Genomic DNA, 26,999 nt, shown 5'->3' with positions numbered 1-26,999 from the left:
AAGTAATAGGCTGAGGAATGAGGATGTACATTTTTCTATGGGGAAAAAATGTAACTACCTATATAGGTGGTGTTTTTGCGGAGTCTCAACTGCTTAAACGAGATAATACAGCTTTGGAAAACGTGATTCATGATTATACTGCAGTAAAATAGAAATATTATACCATATAATATAGGTAGGTGTTATTTTGGCACCATCACATCATTTTTACCTGATGAAGCATAATAATTTTTTAAATGTATAAGATCAAGTTCATACATCATAAAAATATAAAATGTATACATAAGTGTGCTTCGGGAAATCCATGATTAAATAAAAAATTTAAGTAAGGTTTTATTTTATATGCGGTGAAATACTGAAATCATGTATCGTACAAATATATGTAACAAAACATTATCTAGACCATAACATGACATTAAATTGAATTTAGGTACTCATATAATATACATAATATTATATGAATATTTAATAAGAGAAGTATGTGGCATTACGCTCAAAGTAAAGGGCGTAAAGTAAACGGAATGTCAACGATATGAACAGGATCGACGAATGGTCGGTTAGTATATAATATGTACCTATCTAATATAATCTATATTATATATAAAAATATAATATCATCGAGTACAATATAATATTATACTCAATGATAATATTATTATTAAATAGATACAAAATCTCCTATAAAATAGTTACATACAACTAATTAAAATTATTTATTGGCTAATTGGATTTGTTCTGATTATAATATGTAATTTTCGCCAGCTTTCAACAAATTATATTTCTAAGAATCAATAATATAATCATTTTCTCGTAATTAATTTTTTTTTTAATACAACACATTTACCTAATTATCTATTACAAATTGTTTATGTTGTGAGAAGTCTGACTGAAGTACTTTTAAAAATGATCAAACATAAATTATCTAATATAATAAGTACTCATATTTATGTAGGCAAAAGTAAGTAATGGTTTTATTTTGTATTTTCGCAAATCTACGGTTCTAGGTATACGCCTCCATAATATTATCATGTAACAAGAACATACGAATGACAAATATATATCACGGGGAATAAAGACAGGGCAGACTGGCTAGGGTGGAGGGTGGGTGATCCCCGCCAGGGCTGGCCAAAAATTTGGGCTGCTTGAATACATTTGGGCCGATAACTTATAAATATTTTATTATTTGCCTAAAATTGGGCCAAATTTTCAGTTTCCTCGGGATCAATTTTTATTCCTTGTCCGACCCTGAAAAAAGAGTATGGGTAGGTAATATAGACAAGTTTCGAATTATATAATAATGGGTGTATTAATTTCAATATTCGTGACAATTTTCTTAATTTACTTTTTCGTTTTAAACGTTTGTGTCATCAACAAAACCGTTTGCGACGCGCGTGCTATGTATAGAAAATATTAGAAACCACTGCCGTCACTATGGTGCACCGTTAATGAGACCTTATTATAATAGAACCTTATTATTTACGTACATAATAATTATTATTATAGACTTGCGGGGCGGAAACATTGTCGTCGTCGGATGCGGTCGTGGCATAATATTTAAAGCGGAATTCGCAACGGCGGCGGACAACAACGGACGACGATTGTTTATGATTATTATTATTATTATTGTTGTTATATATACCGTTCGATAGGCGATAATTAATGTTATTTTTTAGATTTCATTAATTATTTATACCTATGTATATTTTTACAACGCATCCGGCCAGACGAGGTGGGGTTCTACCATACCTGCTGCAGGTTGCAATATAGACTAGTCATAACAGCAGCAGCAGGAATATTCTTATCATGAAATTACTTCCGCTAATGTCGTTCGGCTTCTGATGGCACGCGCTTCTGCAGATAAGCAGCTGAAATCGCTGCTGAGTATAAATACGACGGCCACACTGAAAGCAATTTACAATTTTCCGCGGACTGGTGTCAAGTTTAACAATCTTATTTATCGCAATTCACAATAAAAATGTGACTTCCTATATATGAGGTACCACACACCACACATACGCACATATAAATACTGCAGTAGATATCTATATTTACAGATTGTTTACTAACAGAGATTAAAAAATATATACATATGTGGGTACCGATTATTATTGTCCATCGTAAACAAACCCTTAAAGTAGATTACGATTTTTATTTTGTTGATCTTAAGCATCGACAACTAGGCTATTAGCGTTTTGTAGGAGGGTAATGTTGGTTGAGGAACACGTGTATGGGAGAAGAGGATTCGTCACTAAAAACCCGGGTGGTCACCAGTCCAGGAACTAGCGACGCCGGACGATGCTTGACCTCATAACACGTTAGTGACTGAAGCCAACCACTGAGCCACACCAGGCCCCAAGAGGCTATTATTATAATATCATCAGTATTGGGACCGAATTTCAATGCAAAGTGCATTATTTTTTGGGTTTTCTAAGACAATCCATTCCAATTACTTAATTCGTTTAATGTAATAGATACTACACTGACTTTAATTAATTAATTTTCATATACCTACATCCGACATACCAAATTTCAATGCTCTATTTATGAATATGATAATGTCTTTATATATCTACAGCGATTACTGGATTTAGTATCCTACCGGGTCTTACTCAAACAAATAACCACTAATTAGTAATTGGTCAGTAAGAGTTACATTACAATCGCGAATATTTTGAGTGGGTTTATTACAGTAGGTTCTGTTTATTTATTGTGCATGCATTATTATTTAAGTTCGGTATTTTGTTTTTGTATTATATTATTATTTGTTAGTTTGGATAAAGAAGCGTTAAAAACGCTTAAATTTAAACCACCGTCCATTGTTTTCTTCTCGTTTGCATGCCTATTAAAACATATCGGTTATTTTAAGCATTATTGCGTTGAAGGCATTTTTATGGTTATTTTTAAAAAATTTTATTTTTTATGGTTTTAGAATCCGGGCTTTACAGCCCTAGACATCAGTTATCGCCATTTATACATAGTTAACGTAAAAACTTACGTTGGTATATATTTTATTAAATGTCGATTTCAATATTTTTAGTTTCGTTAAGTCCTACCTATACCTACCTAACTTTCAATGATTATACAATATTCAAAGAAAAATATATTATTTTTGCATTAATTTCGACGCTATTCACACACAGCATTTGGGAAATGTGATTGTTTTGTGAATATTTTAAAGTAATTAAATAATGAATATTTTACTAATAATATTTTATAAATATTTTCTTCTCATTATATCAAAATATTGTACTATAATATGATTGCATAAAAATGTTGACTTAATATTTTTACAAAGTTTCCGTAAAAATGTTCTTAAAACATATATAATTAAAATATTTTGTAAATGTTTTTGTAAAATATTTTCAAAAATATGAACTTCTTGGCCAAAGAATATAACTAGTATATTACGTAACTATTTACGTAAATTTTTAGAATATTTTGACAACTATATTATTTTCCTGACAATATTTTTTAGGAAAAAGTTTTATGCTGTATGGGTTGCGAGCCGTAAAACTTGGCAGATATTGTATAGTGATCAAGTACAAGCTGCACTAGAATAAAATAACTGGAATGAAGTTTTGAAAACGCATCATTACAGACATTTTATAGTTGGAAGTTTTTGTATCTATATTATGACATTTTATGATTTAGGTATTATATCCATTATAGTAGTTCTATTCTATATTATCGACCATCGTGTTATTTACTACTTAGGCAGGTACTACAAAATCTTATCATATAGAATAAAAAAATTTCGTTAAATTTAATGAATACTTGGAGAGTTATTATAGGTGTATTATTATTTTGAATAATGAAAGAAATACCATACAGTTCAATACAGAGATCAAATACTTAAAATGGAGCAGCGACAATAGCGGTCTTATAATATGTATATATTATACAATATATACGAGTATGTATGTAAATTGCATGTATCGGTGTAGGTACCTACTTCAGAATGCCAAAAGTTCAGTTTAACTGGTAGGTAGGTACCTACCCATTTAATGTTACAGACACATAAAAATAAGTCTCCGTTTGGTAAATTGTTACTGAAAAACGTGCGAAACAAGTTTTTTAATCGATGCGTCGTTACGAGACCGACGACCCCCCCCCCCCCCTTGTACACTACATATTATTATAACATGGTGTATAATGTACCCACTAAGTTTGTGTACCAAGTTTTAGTTATTACAATATGATAATAATATACCCATAGGTTCCTAACGACCGCTGTATTACGATATTATAAGCCTGACGACTCACCCCGTACAGTTTGCAGTCGTCGGTCAGATGTTCAGTCGGAACGGCTGCGGCGGCGGTGGTCGCGACTACTAGTCCTAGGCGAATCGGTGGCGGCAGACTGCGGCGGCACGGAAGTGACTCGGCGGCGGCGACGTCGGCGGCCGACCACGGCGGCGTGACTACAGCGCCGTGCTGCAGTTGACATCGGCTGACGACGCGGCGGCGGACAAACGGGAGCTGTCTCGGTCCGTCTGTATGCTTGTTTCGTGTACAACAACGGATTATGGGCCGGTGCGGTTAAGAGGAACAACGGCGCGTCGTACGCAGTCGAGTGGCGGCGAACACGGAATTATTATACGATTGTTGCTGTGTCTTATCGTTTTAAAATATTTTTTACTCTAAAAATAATTTAATATAATATTGTAATAACGAAAACGATCGAACGAATCACCGTCTCATATGACGCGCGGCAACGACGGACGGCGACAACAACTACGACGACGACGACGACGACGACGTGATTCTTCGGACCGATCGCTGTAAACACTGCTCCCCGTAATGCGGTTTGCTGCTGCTGCTGTTCTGCGGCAGCGGTGGCGGCGGTGATTGCGCCCTATCGGCCGAATCCGGTACTACGCGACCAACGCCTCGACGGGCGGGGGGCGGAGCGCACGACGCTGGCCGGCCGGTGCGCGTCCGGTGAGGCGGCGGTGGCGGTTCCATGCACCGCGTGCGCGGATCCGATGGGGCTGCTGTAATATACGCGCGTGGTTCACCTGGTGCTGCCGCCGCCGTCCTTTGCCCCCTCACCACCGCAGCGACAGTCGGCGCACCAACGGCCGGACCAATCGTGGAGCTCGGCCACGCCCACCACGCCGCACAACACCATCCGTAAATAATAGTAATAATAACAAATAATAATAGTGATGGTAAAAAAATGGAAAAATCAAAAATTCTCGAAAGAAGCGTCCCAAAAGAGAAATTGATATATATGATTATATATATGACGATAATAATATTATAATAGTATCTATATGATACACGTAATACACAGGTATATAAAACGTATATAATGCTGGTTCCTGATGTGTGCAGTTGAATATTATATTGCAGGCGTGCATGTATATCATTATTATTGTATTACATAATATACCGTGGTATATAAGATAGGTATATTATGTGTGATGCTGCGTATATTGGAATAAACATAATATATTATATCAGGTACCTATCTGCATCACTATATGTGGTATCTATATAATGTACTATATAAACATACCAATATTATATACCTACGTTTAATTTTGTTATTTTAACTGCATATTGTATGTATAGGTACCTGCGGCATGCGACATTTTATACACATTATATTATAGCCTGTTCGATACATAATATTATATTTTATTGTTTTTATACCGTTGATATTATATATAGGGAAACGTGTTTTGTGTTTTGAAGCTCGTTTCTGCACATGGACTCGTTTCGTATAGGCACGCGAATCAGTTTACTGCACCGGTACGTTTAGGTATATAGTATTAATAGTTCGACGAGGGAAAAGTGCCATTGTCGTAGAGTGGCTTTTTTATGAACTTATATATACCATAATGTAAATCGAAACGCAATAACGCATGCGAATGATAATATAGGTACGCGTCCATGTGTGAAACGGCCTTATTCCATGTCCTGGCCTCGTGTATAATTTATATAGGTACAAATATACAAGGTAGCTTGTATACACTGTAGATAAACACCGTGATGGAATGGTATAAACCAATATATACCTATACAATAAATTGTATTTTATTTACGATTATGACGATGATAATTATAAAGTTATACATAATATGTATATGATAAATAATTACCTATAAGTATATATATACAACGCAACCTGCTGCACTTTTTTATTTTTTTTTTTCATAAAAATTAATTTTATTCAATATTGTTTTTGCATATTGAGCCGACTATTACACACTAATTTTACTATTTAGTTCTACTGCAATTGCAGCACAATTTCCAATTTTGGGCTGTATATATATAATATAGGTATTTACCTATACTTATCACACAACTATATAATATATAGACTATAGATAGGTATACGTATTATATGCTTTTTTCATAAACATCCCTTTAGTTCTTATATAGACATATTATATAATAGCGTACCTATGTATAATATATTAATAGGTATATATAATAAATAATAATTAATAATATTTATAGGTAGCTACTGTAGTGAGTCGACACAATAATATATGGGTTTCTTATAATTTGTTTTATTATTATACTTAAACGCATATATAGGTACGTTTTTGTGCATTCGATAATCCATGGTTTATCATTATATATACAACATTTTATAGTTTGATGAAAATAGTATGTTTAAATATATGGTACTGCCAAAGTTACAAAACCCATAGACCTGGTTCGGTAGGTAAATATTTAAAAAAAAACTCAAACATAAATCGGGAAATAATTGACCAGCTATATAGGTGCAGGATGCAGGATGCAGGATGTCTATAATGCGATTGATATAATACGGTTGCAAGTTGCAACTGAATTATGGAATATATAATAATATATATGATATACATAGCCACTGGTGCACTGCACATAATAAACCATTTCATTCATTTCAATCCACCACGCATGAAATCGTCTGTTCTAATGTAGATACCTATATAATAGTTTAAAACGTTCTATTAGGAATAATATATTGACTATGCATGTATAAAAAAGAAAAAAAAACACGCATTTTAGTCGGTAGAAATATTACTATATAATATATCTATTATATGTATATTATTATTGTTGAAGGTAGGTATATGTATAATATAAACCTATCTACCTACTTTTATACCATCACATTATTTCCACGCAGAAAGCCGCAGCTGCATCGAAACGATTAATATCATAATCGTCAAGATAAAAGGAAAAAAACAAAAACAACAACCGTCGTATAATAGGGTCTACAGTCGTCAAATCGTGATTATTATTATTTCTCAGTTTTTTTATTATTATTATTATTATTATTATTGTTTTCGTATACCGGCTGCTGCAGACGCGACGATGCTTAACCAAACAACAACGTCGAATATAATGTAATATATGTATATAGGTTTGCTCACGGTATAGTAATAAATAATAATAGTACCTGCATGTACGCATATATACCTATACATATAATAAATAAATATTCGAGCGCATCGCAGCAGCTATATAACATTATATTATATTATGATAAAATAATGATGTTCGTATAAGGTATATCACGGTGAAAAAATACCTACCGTTTACATATATACTCCCCCGTTAACATATATAATATGCATTATATTTTATTCTCAAACGAAAATTTAAAAAACCGTGGAAATAAAGACATCATAATATAATATTTATATATACGAGAAGAAAATTTTGCCAACATAATATATATGAGCCACAGCCTCGGGCGCTGTATACCTACGAGGGAAAAGATCCTCGTTTTCGAGTGGTGATACCGAGATTCAATGCACGTGTATACCTATATATATATTATATACATAACGACGAGGACGAGAGATCAAACGCGTTAATCCCTCAAGTATATACATATTATATATGTATAGCGAGAGAAAGACCTCGGGCGGTAGTACCTATATATATATATTATATATACACATGGCTAGTGGCAGTACAACCCCCGCGGAAAACCCTTTTCGTTGCCGTATACTTTTAATACCTATATATATATATATATATACACGCGCACTTGTAAAACGCGGACAATAAGAACAAATTGTGCGCATTTTTTTTTATGCGAGAAAACGCGCGTAATTATACACTATTACCTATATTGCGTATAGTATATGTATTATAATATATACATATATATATACAGGGCGGTCCTGCACCATGCTCACCCCGTTTTCTCATTTGACTAACACTGCTTCGCAGGAAAACGGGAAAACGTGGTGGGCCATAACGCCATATTATACACGTATTATATAATATATTATTACCCACATTTGTATCTGGAAGATTTGACGATTTGACAGTTATTTATGTCATATTTTCCAGACAATATTATAGCCTAAATAGGTACTACAGAGCGTATAGAACTTTTAATATTAAAAGTGGTTCTGCTGCTACAAAAATAAAGAAAAAATACCACTTTGCTAATTTGTTATCGTTTTTGACACCAAATTTAGATAGAAGAAGGTAAATTTAATATAATATGTAAAACCAGATTTATCAATTGGCTATTTAGAATTGTTTAAAAAAAAATGTGTATCAGATTTAAATTTTAGATTCTGATGAATGTATTAATTTTACAATTATGCGTTTTATTTTTTTTTTTTTGTGTTCGTGTCATCACCACTTGGTACTTTGGGGGGGGGGGGGGTCAACAATAAAAAGGTGGTTAAGTGGATGTCGCTCTGCTGTACAGTAGGTTACAAGTGAGTCACTGTAACGGATTGTGTTAAATTTGAATCCAAAGATATTTATTTTGAATTGCTTTTAGTTTTTTTTTTTTTTTTTTAGATGAAAGTAGACAAACTTATGATACATCTTTTATTAATCTAAGAATTAATAAAAAGAAATAAAAGAAAATTTTTTATGAATTTCTAACTAAAAAAAAAAATGTAAATTATCGTTATTTTTACGTATTTTGTCAAAATTTGAATTTAAAATGCTTAGAAAAAAAAATTGTGACTACAGATTTTTAATATTTTTAATCTGCCTTTGAAAAAATTTAATAGGAGCCTTCTATTAAATGTTCAAGAATTTTCACCCAACAAATACAATTTTATTAATATTTATAGAAAAAAAAAATTTCATGGATCTACAGCTAGTCCTTTCTTTTAGAGTTACACCAAAAACGATTTTCTGTAAAAATTTACGTTTTTTCCTTAATTTTTCATTTGTTTTTCCCGACGATTTTGAAAATTACTGGGAATTTTAAATTTTGACCTCCCCAATAGGTACACCAACTAGACTTAATTTATAGACATTAAAAACTTTCAATTATTTTAGTTTTATATTCTATATAAATTTAAATAAAATTGTATTCGATGAGTAAGGAAGGTCGGAAATTTAATGCAACGTTCCTGATAAGTTGTTTTAATAAAATATGAAACATTTTAAATATCTATATATTCATGATTTTTTTTATCAAAATTTCAAAAAAATTGAAATTATTTGTAGTTAATAAATTATAAAATGTTCTAAAAACTATCGTCGTAATATCTCAATTTTTCATTAATTATTGTGTTTGTTTTTCTGACGCTTTTTTAAAATACTGGTAATTTTTTACTATTGACCCCCCTCCTAAAGTACCAAGTAGATTAAATTTCCTAACAGAAAATCTGCTGCTGTAGGAAATTGAATCATTTCGTTTCGTGATTACAGACACAAACAATTTTTTATAAATTAATATAACACGCATCATTGTAAAATCAATACATTAATCTAAAATTTTATATACGTTTAGTGTTATAGTGTCTATATAAGTTATTAAAAAAAAAATAAAATTAAAAACATTGATTATAACAAAAGTTATTTAATTTGTCAGTTGTTTCTAGTAAACTATATACAAATGTAATTTATATATGTTTATAGGTAGGTTACAAGCCTGGGGATAGAGGAGTTAAAAAGTTAAATTTAAATTAAAAGTTAAGTTAATTTTACCTTTTTAAAATTTAATTTTCATTAACTTAATTTTTAACTTAACTGATATTTATTGATATAAACTTAATAAATAACGCTAGTTTTTATTATTTTAAACCATATAACTGGCTTTTTATAAAATAAAAAAAAAAATGTAAAAAAATGAATTGAAGTTAATAAATAATAAGTTAATTGTCAGTTTTCATATAACTTTTGACTTACCTGAGTTTAAAAAAAAATTAAGATAACTTTTAACTTAAAATGTGTTATATCAACTTCACTTAATCAGTTAAAAATTATGATTAACTTGCCCAGGCTTGGTAGTTGGTTAGGTATAATATGTATTTACTTTGTTCTGGTTTAAAGTATTAAAATATTAATTTTATCTTTTGCTTAAATTGTTGATGTAGTTATTATCAAATTATAAAGCTTTTTTGTAATATAAGTACTATTTAATTTCAATAATTTCCCAATAAAATATTTACAATTTTTGATTTATTTAAATAGTACCTCAGGAAATTTTATAAACGACACACAAAACGTATCAGATGCTCAGGTTTCGGATACAGATGAAGTGGTTGAAGATCATGAGAATACATTATTAGACCAAGAACACCCATCACAGCAACTGGATATGTCCTTAAGCGCACAGAACACCCCACCGAGTACTTCAAAAAAAAATAAAAAAAATCCAAAAATGACTATTTTTCAGAGCAAACTATTGGATCACTTGGAAAAACAAGAATTAACTGACGCGGATGAACTTTTTTTGAAATCTTTACTTCCTCAAGTAAAACAATTAAGTGATGGTAAAAAATTAGAATTTAAAATGTACGTACTTAAATTTTTTCAAAATGAATCTTATCCACAAAATAATAATTATTCCTATCAAACTCCAATATTTAATCCTCAGAATAATGCTCAATATTTTCATTCCGGGTATTTAAATTCATACCAACATCAACAAGCGTCTTCCTCACACAGTTCTATAGATACACTACACCACAACATATATCCTGCACCAATTCCAAATCAATGTCCTCAACTACCTTCTTCTGAAAACATATCTGCACCTTATCAACCAAAGCAACAACATTTTCCTCTGCATAATCCCCAAGATGGCAACCATCATCAAATGTAAATGACAATTTACGTATTTTAAAAAGTGATAATAATTTGTTTTTTTTTATTTATTTTAAGAAGCTTATAAAAGTTAAACAGTTATTTTTATTATTTGTTATTACCTATAAATGGTACTAGTTTTTATATTTTATATACTTAACAATTTATAATTTTTTAGTTTTTTAAACAGTTAATACATTTTCTTTCTTTTGTATTTAGAAGTTAATTAAAAAAGAATACATCTTTTCATAACGTATAGGTGTTCTTATTTATATTTGAATTATAATAAAAAATTACAGCCCACAGGTATGTATACAAAGTTCAACATAGTACTTTTGGTGATATTAATACGTGTAATCACGTTTATAACGGTCCTACGTTAATTTTGTCCATATAGAAAATATGTAAAACTTTTTTTTTTAAATATGTACCTATATTGTATGTATGTGATATATTTATATATATTATATATTTGTATCAGTTTTATATGTTATAAAATTAAGCACCTAAGTACTTATTTGTATTGACTATTGAGTCATTATACCTATTAATTATTATGTTATTATTATTAACAAATGTATTTAGTTATATAAGGTTAGCGAGAGACTTTAATACTAAAGGTATAACTTTTACTATTTTATAATTTCAAACAATTTAAGGTAAAAAATATATTTTATCGACTTACCTTATAGTCACCGTCAGTCTAACCTCCGGACTTAAAGGATTACGCATGTTAGTAACTTCTTTAGTTAAATGTTGACGAATCTTAGCCAAGAGTTCATCGAATGACCTAACCGACATTCGATAATACTCGAAAAACTTTTCTGGGTGCTTTCGTATATTTCCATAAAATTCTAAAAAGTTATTATTTTTTTCTCTATCAGAATTTAAGGGATGTACCCAGTATCTTCGTTTTGAAGTAGTAGGTTCATCCAATTCTCCAGCAGCTTCTGCCGCACACAACACTTTCAACAATCTTTTATTGGACATGGTATATACTATCGACCTTCTGATACCAAGTCTAGATTGAAACTAAATTAATTTTTCATTCTAAATTAATTTTGAGTTCCCAAATTTAGACTTGATATATTAGAAAATTTTAAAAATATACCTAACGCATCCGGTCACAACGCAATGCAACGCATCGTGTGGCCCGATATGTTATTGCGGCGTCACCGCAATTTATTTTAACGCATGCGGCAAGAACGCGTCGTGTGGCCCGAGCCTTAACGCATAACAATGTATTCAATCGCGTCGTATAGTGCACATGCGTATATTGTGTACCTATTGGCTATTATAATAATATTATTATACTCACTCTGTCACTGCACCAGTGACGTACCTAACTATACAGCACTTTTCTAGCTCTTACGACTATATAATATACAGGTGAGTATATTATTATATTTTCTGTTGTCGTTATATTAATGTACGCACATAACAATACCGTCGATTGCTGCTGCAGGTAATCGTGTACCTGTATCATAAATCGGTTTCGCATCGGCGTGGCAACCGCACGCGCTGGCTCGCACAGTCATCGCCGGACGATTTGTCACCCGGCGCGTAGGTGCGTTTAATACCGCGGGATACCCGTCGCAGTCGCGGTCCCCCGAGATGTTATTTTTACTATTATGTACAACTCGCGACTTGATGGATTGCCGTCCGGGGACGTATCGTTTTTTGACGTCGATAATATAATATTATATACCTGTCCATACAATATATATATATTATATTATAATGTGCAGCCGAGTCACCCGCTCATCGGCACGTATGGATCGTCGTTGCCGCGGCGTAAGATCGTCATCGTATATTTTAGATCGTCGTCGTCGTCGTACCTTACATCATAAGGTACGCACCCACCTCACGTGTATATACCTGCGTGTCGGTACCGTTGCAGAGCACCCGCGCGCGACCCCATCGATTTACGGGCGTTTGTTTCTCCGAATGTTTTTTGGTATCTTACAATTATAATAATAATAATAATAATAATAATAATTTGATATTATACATGTGCCCCGCCGACGTATATACGCATTTATCGATCGATAATCGCGTCAAAAATTATGATACAGCTACTTTGAATGCTATACGCGTATACACGCGTTACGTTCCCATGAGCGGGGTGCACCGTGCAGGTTTCGGGTGTGCATATTATTATTATGTACATAGGTATATTACACACGTAATAATAATATATCAACTATATACGAGGTAGCGGCAGTTGGGAGATACGCGACGGCGGTGGAGGCAGACACTAATCGCTCGGGCCCGGGATCGATTAGGTACAGATAACGCGCGCGTGATTTATTATCCGCGTGTGCACGCCGCCGCTGCGATGTTGTTTAGGTATACTGTACATATTATTATTGTTATTATTACTATTACTATTATATTATTGTACAGTCGGGTGTCCAGGAACGAAATCATTCAAACTCGCGCACAACGAATATGTTATAATATGAATAAATATTAGATAGTATATATTATTATTATATATACGTGTTTATATTATAATAAAATATATACGGCGAAGGGGAGTCGCCGATGTGTATACAGATAGACGTGCGTATAATATACATCTCGGTGCGGAAAACAATGACATTTCAATTTGTACGCGTGGTATACGCGCGGGTGAACGACGGGTGAATCCGATTCATAAATTAGGATTAAAACCGGTGGCTGCGGGTCAGCGGGGACCGACCGTCGACCCCCCCCCCCCCCCCATTCAGTGACCCGCTAGCTGAAGCTCAAGCCCGTCCGCGTTCCCCCTATGGCCCGCGTATCGTTGTTTTTATATATTACTATCGCCGGACGGTTAGGCTATATCTATTGTAATAATATATACAAATTATAATACGTGCACCGTGTATGATAATAATATTATGGATGTATATTTTTTATTTTACCGATCAGGTACAGCCAGGAGTTTCGGTCAGGATTACACGGTTCACACACAGACAGACACACACTCACACTCACACATATACTGTCGTGTGGGCGTGTGACGTAGATATACCTTACTGTGCAGCGCATATATGTATATTATAATAATAATAATACATAGGTACCTACGCGTATGTATGGGGAAGACTGCACGCCGCCACTGCAGCGGGTGTGTATATATAGGACGGAGACCCGCCACCGTCTTCGGTTAAATCCTTTTATCCGAAACGTTTATCGATTTCTTACACCCGAAAAAAAGCCGACGAGAAGTATAGCGAGGAAGAGCAACAACTTTGATCGTCGCATACATATTTTATACATACCTATACGTCTTGTCTGTTGTATTATGCATTACCACATGTACCTACGTGCCCGCGACTGCATCATAGCTTATAGGCATATATAATGTTGTACTTATACATTTATAATATACACGACGAACCACGAAACGTTTTTAACGCTTCAGACTTCACTTCCGTGCGGGCTGCTATATTGTGTTGTATATGCGTCTAAACTCTACAGGACACCGTTTTTAGGAAGAGGGGGCATCCGGACAATTGTTTTTTTTTCACTTTTTTAGGCCTTAGTGGGTCTGAACAAAATTAAACTTTTACATCAACATTCTCATCAAATATATAGGCACTCTTTCAGACAGTATTGTACTTATGCTATACTTAGGCGTATACAAACTTATACCTATACCCGATGATAATATCAATCATTATACCATTTATACCATAGACATTATCCATGGGTAAATACTTTCAAAATTATTATATTTCAAAGATTATATCATAGAGCCACGAAAACATACATTAAAAAACGTAACGTGATGTCAGACACTTTCAAGAGGCCCGAGAAGTTGAAAAATTGGTCCACATTATATTATTAATGTCGAAGTTAGCACATATTGAAAATAGTAATAGGAATGTATTGTATACATGTATCATCATCACACACATTGTATATTATGATGTGTAACATTATAATTTAAAAATAAACTGCCTATTCACGAATCTAATTTATATTTATTGCAGTTGTAATAATGTGCAGAATGTGTAATATTATTAGATAATATTATTATAGCCCTGTCGTCCGGCACTCGCAGAAGTTACGTTGCCTACGGTTAATTACTCGCTGGGCAAAAACTGCGACGGAAAATATAATTCAATTTTAAATGTACAATGAAATCGAATAACTATTGAAATAGCTATAATATAATATAGTAATCACGTATGTATGAAAAATTAAATTATAATAACTTAATTGTGTTACGCCAAGACTATGGTTGGTGAGATTTAATATAAGTGGTATCTATAAATATCTTATATTATAAATTGTATAATGTCATGTAGTTTGGTATTCCTATACTTATTAGGATAGGGCTGTATGCGTGGCGTTATCTGTCACATTTCGCACACTGTTTTCCACTACATTTTTCACTGCATCGTCCATATAATATGGGGTATATCCGTCATAGCGTATTTCACTCAAATATAAAAGAATAAATATAGGTACTGTATTCTACGAAAAACTCCATTGGAATTCGCTTAGGACGTTAGGTTAGAGTAGATTCTTTAGGGTGGTAGGATTGCTGCAAGGAAAATTTCTCCACGGGCAATCATGAAGTGCACTTGCCAAAAAAAAAAAGGTTGGATTCTCTATTGGAGGGGACATTTTCTGATGCTATACTTGGATTTTTAATTTTTTATAGTACATATTTGAAATAGATATGCTGGATATGAACCATTGATAACTTCAAGCTTAAAGCACCTAAACAATATCTTCGATTATTATTTATACTTTGATAAATACTATGCCTAGTGGTTAGTGAAGCTAAATATAATTGTGGTATATCGTAATAAATATTTGTATTTGATTATTTAAGCATATAATAATAAATTATAAGACTAATAAAAATGTATGAATATTATATAACTATTATTAATTTATGGAGTACCTACCTTTATGTTAAATAATAATTTATATTAGTATCCATGACGCATGCGTATAATTTACTTTTGTATACTACCTATATAGGTATAGATATGTCTAAAACATTTTTTCCACATCTCCCTGCGTCTGCCCTTCCCTGCGAGTAAGATTATTAGGCATAGTGAAGACACGCAGTACGTATATAAAATTCATGGTATATTCGTACTGAATAGTCAATAGTATAGGTGATATATATTATATACTGTTTCTCTGTTGGGTCAAAAGTATTTGGCTGGCAGTGCCACCCTGCATATTCGACACCGCGAGCATATATCGAGATATCGCGAAAGTATGGAAAAGTACAGTCGGTTTTGGCCGTCCGTCAAAGAAATCTAATCCCACTTGAGAGTACACACACACATATGAATAGTATAATAATTAAAGTTTTTTTTTTCTTATCGATTATTATAGCCGCAGCGTCGAAGCCGTACAATCACACAGTGTAACTTCCACAGCGCGGTCAACTCGCACGCGGCAGTATACCTATAATATAATATAATAATACAGTTCATATGTATAAAATGTGGTCGTGGGGCTTCTTCAGTTGTATATGTGTACATCGTAGAATATTATATCCGTCTATAATATACACTGAATTGTAGGAGAAACGATAGCGAATAGTGCTACTATGTATATGACACGTATAAATATAACATTCCTCTTAGCTATTGTATGCACCCTTGCCACCCGTGGCGATTTTCGTAAGACTTAGGGTACCTGCAAATCTTTAACGAAACGCCGGCAACGCGAAATACCTCTGCGCGCGTATAAAAAAAAATAATATGTGCACAGCATTGTCATCACCAGAACTGTATATACAAAGGCATAGTTAAAAAACCAAACGACAAATTGAAAAGATGAATATAAGTAATAACAAACATATTATATACATTTATTGTGTGGCATTTTCAAAGGAAGAGCTCTTTAATTTGAACTTTTGTTACATAATTTGCTAAATTACACTATAAAAAAATATAAATGTATAATTCAGTATTCTGTATGCCTAATATTATGCTTTTATAGTTATAGCTATATAGGCTGTATAATATTAATAATATAATCACATATAAGTACCTAGTTCATCAAACTATTTGTGAACTAGACAACCGACAAATTGTGGTATACCTAGTATATATAGCGGTACCTAGAAAGTATATTTTGAGTAGTAAAATAACTATGGACATATTATGGCCACAGAGACCTGCGGCAGATAATCTATTTAACCAAAACCATATTGTATACAATATATGGTATACGTATTTATACAACATAATATAAATTAGGCACGCCAAATTGCATTTGATAACGTTACTTATATACGCGTACCACGTACCTATATATATTTAAATTAATTAATAATTTATTATAGATAATATTGTTTGGCTATTGATATAAATTCATGGTCCACGCATACATATACCATGGGCTTATGCGTTGCTATGGATATCGACTCAGAGTACTTTAAAGCATAGGGTAGGTTAACCTAGCTGCAACGTTGAGTATGGTGTAGCGTGAAACTTGGTGACTTAGGTCTATTCGTGGCCCCCTTAAGAGTACGCCACACCCTAAATAATATGTTGACTTTTGACTTCGTCTTATAAACAAAGCAACATTTTATAATCACAATGATCCATTTTACTCTGGTGTTTTTAAAAGTAGGTATAGAGTGAATTGGCCTTTTATACAATTTAAAGGTATAAGATTATCATCTAGGTCCTAGGATATCTTGGAGGCTTTTATTTACATTTTAACTATGATAAACAAGTTATGTAATTAAAAATTAACAAAAAATTTACAGTTTGAAAAATTGTGCATTTGGATTTTTAGTACTAAGTAATATACTTGCCTTTGTTCCATGGTGGTGCCGTTAAACATGACGATTGATGCCGTATTTGTAACTGTATAATATTATAGTCATATGCGTATTATAATATTACTGGTGTAAGTCAATGGGGCGTATTCTCCGTCCTGAAGCACAATAGCCACTGAAAAAAATACGGTGACTTTTCGATCTCTGAAAAAAAAAAAAAAATCCTATATAATTTTATCTAAGATTCCGAACGGAGTAATCAATCATATATTGATTTTATAATGAGCATATTTTGGAAATTGTGTTTGTTTTTTGATATAGGTTTGATATGTACTTCAAACTTTTTGCCATTTATCATAATATATTAGTTTCTATTAACGCTAACATTTTAAAAACATTTAGACTAATTTTAAAATAATTATTTCACAAACTTATTCATATACCTATATGTGATGATTTTGTTGACGATTCAAGTTATTTACCTACCGGCCATGTTATTATTTATAAAAAGTTATTTTTTTTTTAGTTTATATGTTTTAAAAATATTTTATCAATATCAAATATCATTAGACAATGAAGCCGACACGGTGTATTCCTGCTCACAATCGTTTTTCCAATTTAACTCATCAATTAGTCATTCCCAGATTCCCTATAGGGAATACTCATTATACTCATTACAGTAACTTACTCAGTGACAAGGTGTATTCGAGGTAAACCTACTGTATATAGCAGAGCTACTTCCCCGATTTTTCATCATTATAGCATGTGTAATGTATATAAATTGTAATCGTATAAAGTGGGTATAATATCGCCAATACCAGCGAAACACCCCTTCGAGTCATCATTACAACACTCGAGCCTATAATATCCTATTATACAGTAGTCAGTATTATATATTTATATACGTATAGGTACAAAATATACAAATAAAATATCATTATATATGATAGTATTATTATCATTATTTCTTTGTAGTTTGTATTTAAGTGATGGTAATATATTGTTTGTGAAACATTGCAGCTATCACGTGTATGACGTGTACCTTTATATAATAAATAAGAATATATATATATATGTGATATAACAATCCATACCATATATTATACTAATATACTGCACTGCACTTATATATTATATTGATTTAACATAGGCGTATACGTATTTCGTACGAGTGTACGACACACATAGTAGGCATATGTATATAAATTGCATAGTTATACATATATATTATTATGTGTGACGTACCACGTAGATACCTACCTATATAATATATTGCAGACGACTGTAATATAATATGCCCATATCATTGTTGTGTAAATCTTTTCGTTCACAAAATATATAAAATTATTTTACAACGTTTTATTAACGCTGCAGGGTACTATCAGTGAGGTGGGTGTGGGTGAGATGGGGTGAAATTAATTTGTCACCAAAAGTTGAAAAGCGTACAGCATGATAATATACCTATTGTATATAAGTATAGGTTTTACAATAATTACAAATTTCATCTGTAACACCTGTGGCGTATAATACGACTGATGACAGTCTAACATCATATTAAAAACTGAACGCCATAATTCCCGCAAATTGTTCTCTCTCTCCGCCTATCAGTCCATACCCAACACAGAATACAATCAATCTATTCAAACACTTCAAACTTTCAAACTTTTATCATAACAGTTTAAACTTGTTAAGTCATTTACGCATAGTCTTAATACGCATACCACATTAGAACAAATTTAATATAATTATTATGTCTAAATATCACGTAGGTACCTATATACATACTATATTATAACAGTTATATTATAGCTGAATATAAAATAACATATTGACGAGCCAGAATTCAGATTTAATGATATGAATTGAAATAGTGATAAATACATAATTAAGGATTTTAAAATAATATCGCTTGACATTTTACATGTTATACTCATTGCAATGGTATCTACTATAAAGTGTTATTATCAAGGCTACACTAAAAATTTAAAATTAAAAAATATGCAAAATTAACTTAATACAATTATTTTTCAATTCTGAATAAAAAATAAATATTTGTTTGATAAACATTTTTATTGAAAGAATTTATGTACAATAATCTTTTTATTTAAATATCTTGTTCAAATATCATAATATATGTACGTATAAATATATAAAGCTATTAATGTATCAAATTTGGATATACATTTTCCACAAAATAATATATGCAATTAAGACTTAAAAATACAATTATAATAAACCTACATTTGCAAACATAATAATATGCAACACACCTAAAATTATATATTTAGAACGGTTATACTTACTTCTAGAATCAAATTTCCATCGCACATTATCACTAATTTCAGAATGAAATATTTTATCGATATACAAAATCATTAGACTCACACAGCCCTGGTTATTACTTATAACTTTAAAGGTTATAGCTTATTAGTGTTACGCCGAAATAGTTATATTCTTTAATACACACTACAGTAACGAATAAGCTGATTACAATATATAGATGTATACAACTGACTATATAATACGGTACCTATAATAATGTTTCTATATAATATGAGTTTATATAAATATTTTTTCAAATACTTGAACTGCAAGAATGATTTTTTTCATAGAGTTTAAACGCATATGGCTATATGATAATAATATAATTGTTATAAATGTTATAATTCATTTGTAAGAGACGATTGACTATAATCGCCCACAATCTGGGGAATGGTTTGCCTTAATAACATAATGCGTGTGTCTGCTCTTGAGGGTAAAAGCACCGCGGCTCAGTAAAACGTTTCATCTGGATCCTCGAAACAATACAATTTAATACATTTTTAACAAGTTCAAACTAAACCTAAGTCGGTACATCGGTAATCAAAACATCATTTTACAATAGATGTATTGACTTTTAGTTTTGTGACACGATATGGGAGGCAATTCGGGAATTATGAAACCAAATTGCATATAGTATACCTACGCTCGAATCAGCAGTTAATTCAGAGGTGATTCGATAGTAAAAAAAAAGATCAGTTCTACATAGATTTGGGCGGCAATCAGTGCGCGCTGCACCGCGTTTCCGTTTTCGTCGGAAAACAATAAAACCACTGCAGACCGTATAATAACAATATAATATAAAACGTATTATTTTAATTTATATAATTCATTTTCCGGCGACGGCGCAGACATATCATTCTCATCATCTATGGCTTGTATATACGCGCGCATGTAATACTATTATAATGGACCATATGTCGCCGCAACAGTTGTAAGCTCCGAGTGTGTGTATTATGTATGTACGACCGAAATATAATATTAAGTAATATATTATTATGTGCACACGATTTCTATTAGTATACTCTTTCGCTGCAGCGGTTAAGTCCGCGGTATGACCCTCGCCGATGTACCGGCCGCCGACGGTAATTCGATACTCCTCGTCGCGGCATAACCAATTGGGAATACGCCGCACCCGCACATTATGATGATGATGATGATAATATATAATATTATATACCCTCCGACTCGAGTCATATATATATATATATTATTATTATGTACGTCATACTTTATAGTGTGTATGCGATGCGTTTACGTGCAGTCTGTATAATATGTGATGCCTATATATATATAAATATATATTATTACTTATATACTTTACAGTACATGCGATGCGTTTATGTGCAGTCCGTATATTATGATGCCCATGTATATACTACGTGTATATAATATTATGTATAGCGAGTACGACGATAATAATACGGTAAAATTATATATATATATTATAATATTGTGCGCGGACTCGACCGATGTTGTGCTAATTGCGGGGCGAAATATAATCCCGCGCATTACGGCGGCGGCGAGGGGAAAAAAACACGGCTAAGCTATATATATATATATTGTATGCGTATTATACACATTATTATTATTATACATTATAATTTATATTATATTATTATAATATCGTTATCACGTCGTCGTCGTCGTCGTCGTCGTCGTCGCTAATTGATTTGCCGTGAACCGAAACAAAACTATTTAATAATGCGGCAAATATCGTCGTACGATAATAATAATTAATAATGATAATATGAAGCGCGCGTACAATCATTAATATAGTATTTATTTTTTTTTATCAAGAAAAACAATCAGCGGCTGCTGTGGCCATCGAACGTGTAAATTAACTATATTAAGCCACACGGATTACGAAATGGTTAATAATGGTAAATAATTATAAGTATAACGGATAGATAAAGATGATGAATTATAGTTAGTTTAGAGGTTTATTATGGTTGTGATAACATTATGTTGTTGTATGGTTTGTGCTGATGTCCGTCACAGCAGGTTGATAATATGTTACCGATAGAAATAATTGGCTGAGCTTGATGATATCGGTTGGTTGGGGGCTTAATACGATATTATTGAAAACTTATAACATTATGTACCTTATACTTATGATCGTCACCGTTGTTTGGCCGGTCGAACAGATGAGGTCGCCCCCGAACGCGCTATTTGTTTCCCCGCCAACGTTGCTGCGGAGAGTATAGGAAAAATAATAAAAACTTACGTGTGCGCTTGTGTCGGTATGTATGTGTGTGTGTGTGCGTGTTGTAGGTACGAGCGAGCGCGTGTGAGTGTGTGTGTGTGTGGAGAGAGAAATATATTGATCCCAACGGCGGCAGCCATTTTGTTACCACACTTGCACACACGCGCGCATTCCCGAACACACATCTACGACGACGACGAAGACGACGATGAAAGAGGTTTTCCGGTGGCGGTGAGCCGGAAAAACTTCTCTGCAGAAACGCTTCCCATTTTCCGGCGCACCACAAGGCACGACATATATAATAATATATAATATGTATCATAACAATATAGTTTAATATATATTATATATAATACCACTGCTCCGGGCGTGACGTATAATATACCTAGGTATAATAGTATACCATAATATCATACTTATGCACGTGCGACACGATATGTTTTCGGAGCCGTTATGTACATTATTGTATAATATAATACGGCGTATATGATTGTTGGTGTATAATAATAATAATAATAATAATAATAATAATATAGTTGCTATTCGTTTCATTTTTCCTCGTATATTTTTCCCGGAAAACTCATCTCCGCCGTCGTATTTACTGCTATACCGCGTATAGTAATGCATACACCTATCCTCGTTACACATATATGAGCATATAATATAGGATGAAGCCGCGCCGGATCCGCAGCAGCTGTCACTATAAACCTTTTTTCCTCCGAGCATATAATACACACGTATACATATATATTGTAGGCGCTGCCATAAAGCGTAATATATTATTAAACGAATACTTTTGTTTTTATTTTGTTCACCCGCATTCGGCCGAAATTCCGAACGCACGTCTTCTAGACTTAATGGCGATGTAAATGTTCGCGAGTGTGTTCCTTAGCTTCAGCAGAAAGGCTACGACGCAGTTGCAGTGAATTTTCGCCAGCAGTCGAGCGTGAACAGTAGAAATCGTTGTGTTCAGTGGCCTCAGCATGTCGCTGTAGAAAGTATATTAACTATACATATAATATTAGTACCAAATTATATTATTATTATTGTTTCTCTGAGTTATTCACTTATTCACATTGTATACACATTTTGCACGATGGTAAATATCGATATCCAAACGTTTTATTAAAAAAATCGAAATTTAAAAATATTCATTTTAACCTCATTATTTATGACATTCTTACTCTGATACACCGACTCGACAAATAAATTCTATACTTGTTATAATACGTAGTCAGTATGACATACCTAAGTAATTTGGAATAAAATAAAAAAAGGCATTTTTTCTCAATGAAATCCTTCCCTTGTAATATATTAGTTAGTATTATTAATATACCTTACCGTCTACAATGAATGTATAAAGTAAAAATTCTGAAAGATAAAAATAAATATTTTAACAAGGTAGCTTTTAAAAATATTTGTTGCTTTAAAATGTATTGTATAGGTATCAGAGATAAAAATGTAATGTTTGATATTTTTATATCGATTTAGTTGAAAAGTATGGAATTATTTTCGTGGCTTAATTTAACAAAAAAAAATTACAAATAATATTTAAATAATACTATGTAGTTGTAATTATTTATAGTGAGCTTTTGCAGTAGCTTCAATATTTTTAGTTTTAGATTAATATTATGAACTAAAACATAAAATTTAAGGATAAAGTATATAATATAACAAAAAAAATAAACAAAAATATTTCATGACTACCATTGCAGTCCTTAATATATATAATTATGTTCCTATATAACTTAAATATACCTATATACCTATACTATAAATATATGTATAATGTTATTACTTATTAGTGATTATAATTGGTGGTTTTTACTAGACTATATAGACTATAGGTAGTATATGCATTAGCGATAATAGGTAGGTACATTTACAAACTGATAACTATAGGTACATTGTACACATATATTATATATACGTTTATAATCACATTGTTATTTCAATTTTGAGATTAATATCCGCTCGTTAACGCCGTCTGAGTGCAGATATATTATAGGTACGATCGAAACAATGATACATCTAAGTTATGACAATTATCTTAGGTACTTAGAGAGAGATAAACGTGTATAAATATGACTATATTATGCTATAGGTATAATGTTTATGTATAAATGTATTATTATACGTATTAACTATATAGGTATATGTAATTTTACAGTATTTCAAGTTTATAAACATTATACAGTTCTTATTTTTTGAATTACAACAAAAAAACAAAATTGATTTTGTCGAAAACTGATAGGTATAGCGTAAATATTGCTATTATTTTTATGAGTTTTTCCCAATTGAGAAAAGTAAGGGAATTATTTTACTTTTGACCCTCAAAGTTGCCCAACTAGATCCAATTTGCTGCCCGAAACCACCCTCGAAATTGACAATGATGCATTTTTCTACTATAAAAATTGAAAAGTGTAACTTGTTGGACACCCAAAAAAACATTCATCATTGTAAAACCAATACATTTATTGCTCCGCTCAGAATCTATTATCTAATAATTTATACACATACACAATTCATCCAAATAATTTAGTTACCGAAAAGTATAATAATTTTAAATACCTATCCGGAATGAATAGTATGAGAAATATTAGAAAACTCATATGATCATACGTAGCTTATACATACAAAACAGTGTAATACCATAAAATTATGATAAAATATACAATAATTTTATTTTTGAACCTAAATGAGCTTTTTTAATTTAAAGATTCCGGGTCAAGTCCCGCGGTATTTTATTTATTAAAATAACGGTTTCGGTTCTGGTTCTAAATATTTTAAAGGTTCCGGTTTCAGAACTGGTTCTATTAGGTTCGGTTCCAGTCCCTGGCTATATGACACAACTACTGGACTTTATTGAAATACATTCAGGTATAATAATGTCACCGGTGGACGATCGGACTGAACCTGTGCGGCGTCGACGACAGTTTCGTGTGAAATCCCTCGTGTTATTATTGCGACCCCGCAGGGTTAGCTCGTTCGATAAATAAATTATTTCACTCGTCGCTCGTCCGCCCATCAGCGTATGAGCTTAGGAAAACGAACACGCGCCGAGTACATTGCTACACACTGCACACGCGGAACCGTATACACAGGTGCACCGCCGCCGCTGCCGTCGGTACCGACTTGGAGTAAACGTTATAATAATAATAATATATACATTTTTCAAACATTTTTATTTCATTTTTAATCCTTCGTCGTCGTTATAATATTATTATTATAATCCAACCACCACGGATACATCAATTACGAGCGCGCGCGCGCGTATATAAGTTATCATTATTGTATTATATATTTTACACGATGTGTATATCATATCGTGCGTTTATAATATATTATATATAATAACAATATTTGTCTTCTATTTATAAATTATAATATATAATATGTATGTGCGCGCACGACGTTATTAAAATAATATTTATTCACTGTATTATAATAGGAGAGGTACACGTTGTTGGATGTAACATATTATTATATTTTATATTATATATATATAATATTGGAACGATCGTAACGCGTGGTTTATAGAAAACAGAGGCTGGTTGGTGGAAACGAGGGGAACTCAGAGCCTGGAGAAGGCGATATAATCGCGTATATAGTTGTCACGAGGCGGCGATTCGTTATTATAATACTATACACAGTTAAATGTATACAGTAATAATATGATGTATATTGTTTTTCATGGGTGCCTACTTACTTGCTTTATGTTTTTATCGTTTCGTCTATTCCGTGAGCATGATGAACCTAGGTCCTGATGCCATACATATTATACAATATTATTATGATTAACGACCGTGTCCAGTAGGTGCAACTATATAGAGATTTTTTATTTTAGTCCGCTAGAAATATCTAACGCTTGAAGCGCTTAGACGGAGTTAGATTCTATATATGTTTACAGAATACGAATTGGACACACGTCGTTAACTGACCAGTACCTGATGAAGAGGGGCGGTCGGTCTTCCCTCCTATACGTGCTATATTTGTGGTACACCTCTCACAATCAAACACATCATATCAGAATGCCTTTTTTTTGAAACGGATAAATGGGAAGCAGGAGTGCCAAAATATATTCCCTCAGAAACCATTTATCCGGACAACATAAAAAACACAATTACCTATGTAATTAAGACCAATAAATTAAATCAATCTTTTGTGACATGTAACTTATAGATCAATACTAATGTAATTTAAGATGAAATGTGAACCCTTGCATAGTTGATGCACCCAATGGACTTAGACGCCGAGGCTTTAATAAGTTAATTAAAAAAAAAAAAAAAAAATGTTTACTTGTGTAAGATTTATAGCATTTATAATATTGCAACTGGCTGGTGCACCGCACTGGTCACGGCTTGACATAACTCGTAAGTCGCCTTAATAGTATAAGAATAACATAACAATATTACATCAGATAAAAGTAAAATTCGTTTTTCCGACGTGTGCGAAAAACAAAATGCATACACACACACATGCACAAACGTACAATGTATAATGTCATATATTTTGATTTAAACCATACGGTCGTGGCTACTAATAGCTGCTACTGCCTACTTGTAACTGCGGCCAACTACTGCCACGCTACTCTCGCAGTAATCGTGTGTACATATAAATCATTTTATTTGTTTTACGCGTCAATCGGCTGCCGCGGGTCGCTCGGTTTAGCGTACTGCACGTCTGCCCGCGATAATCCACCGCGGG

At 32.5% G+C, this 26,999-nt stretch overlaps 3 protein-coding genes across 4 annotated transcripts in view; 1 reads left to right on the top strand and 2 right to left on the bottom strand.

Annotated features, from left to right (window-relative positions):
* Positions 1–17,913, bottom strand: part of LOC132935104 (homeobox protein OTX1-like) — a 53,264-nt gene extending 35,351 nt beyond the window's left edge. Inside the window, exon 1 of one of the 2 annotated variants that reach the window (XM_061001562.1) lies at positions 17,804–17,913. In XM_061001562.1, the coding sequence (XP_060857545.1) occupies positions 17,804–17,832 (29 nt within the window). In that variant the 5' untranslated portion in view covers positions 17,833–17,913. Of the gene's footprint in view, positions 1–4,263; positions 4,797–17,803 lie in introns of those variants that run through there. The other variant, XM_061001565.1, reaches the window with a different exon arrangement.
* On the top strand, positions 8,371–11,629 carry LOC132934890 (uncharacterized). The gene is made up of 2 exons (XM_061001292.1): positions 8,371–8,445; positions 10,402–11,629. Exon 2 carries the CDS (start codon positions 10,529–10,531, stop codon positions 11,033–11,035), a length of 507 nt encoding a protein of 168 aa, XP_060857275.1. The 5' UTR covers positions 8,371–8,445; positions 10,402–10,528; the 3' UTR covers positions 11,036–11,629.
* Positions 11,688–12,229, bottom strand: LOC132934891 (uncharacterized). The gene has a single exon (XM_061001293.1). It carries the CDS (start codon positions 12,004–12,006, stop codon positions 11,698–11,700), a length of 309 nt encoding a protein of 102 aa, XP_060857276.1. The 5' UTR covers positions 12,007–12,229; the 3' UTR covers positions 11,688–11,697.
* Positions 17,914–26,999: the final 9,086 nt, after the last annotated feature.

Source organism: Metopolophium dirhodum, chromosome 1 (genome assembly GCF_019925205.1).
Source record: "Metopolophium dirhodum isolate CAU chromosome 1, ASM1992520v1, whole genome shotgun sequence".
NCBI lineage: Eukaryota > Metazoa > Arthropoda > Insecta > Hemiptera > Aphididae > Metopolophium > Metopolophium dirhodum.
This window is presented reverse-complemented; position numbering and strand designations above follow the sequence as displayed.

Bases quoted from the DNA above. Each gene is read 5' to 3' on its own strand.
- LOC132934890 (XM_061001292.1), top strand. From the start codon at position 10,529: ATGTCCTTAAGCGCACAGAACACCCCACCGAGTACTTCAAAAAAAAAT.
- LOC132934891 (XM_061001293.1), bottom strand. From the start codon at position 12,006: ATGTCCAATAAAAGATTGTTGAAAGTGTTGTGTGCGGCAGAAGCTGCT.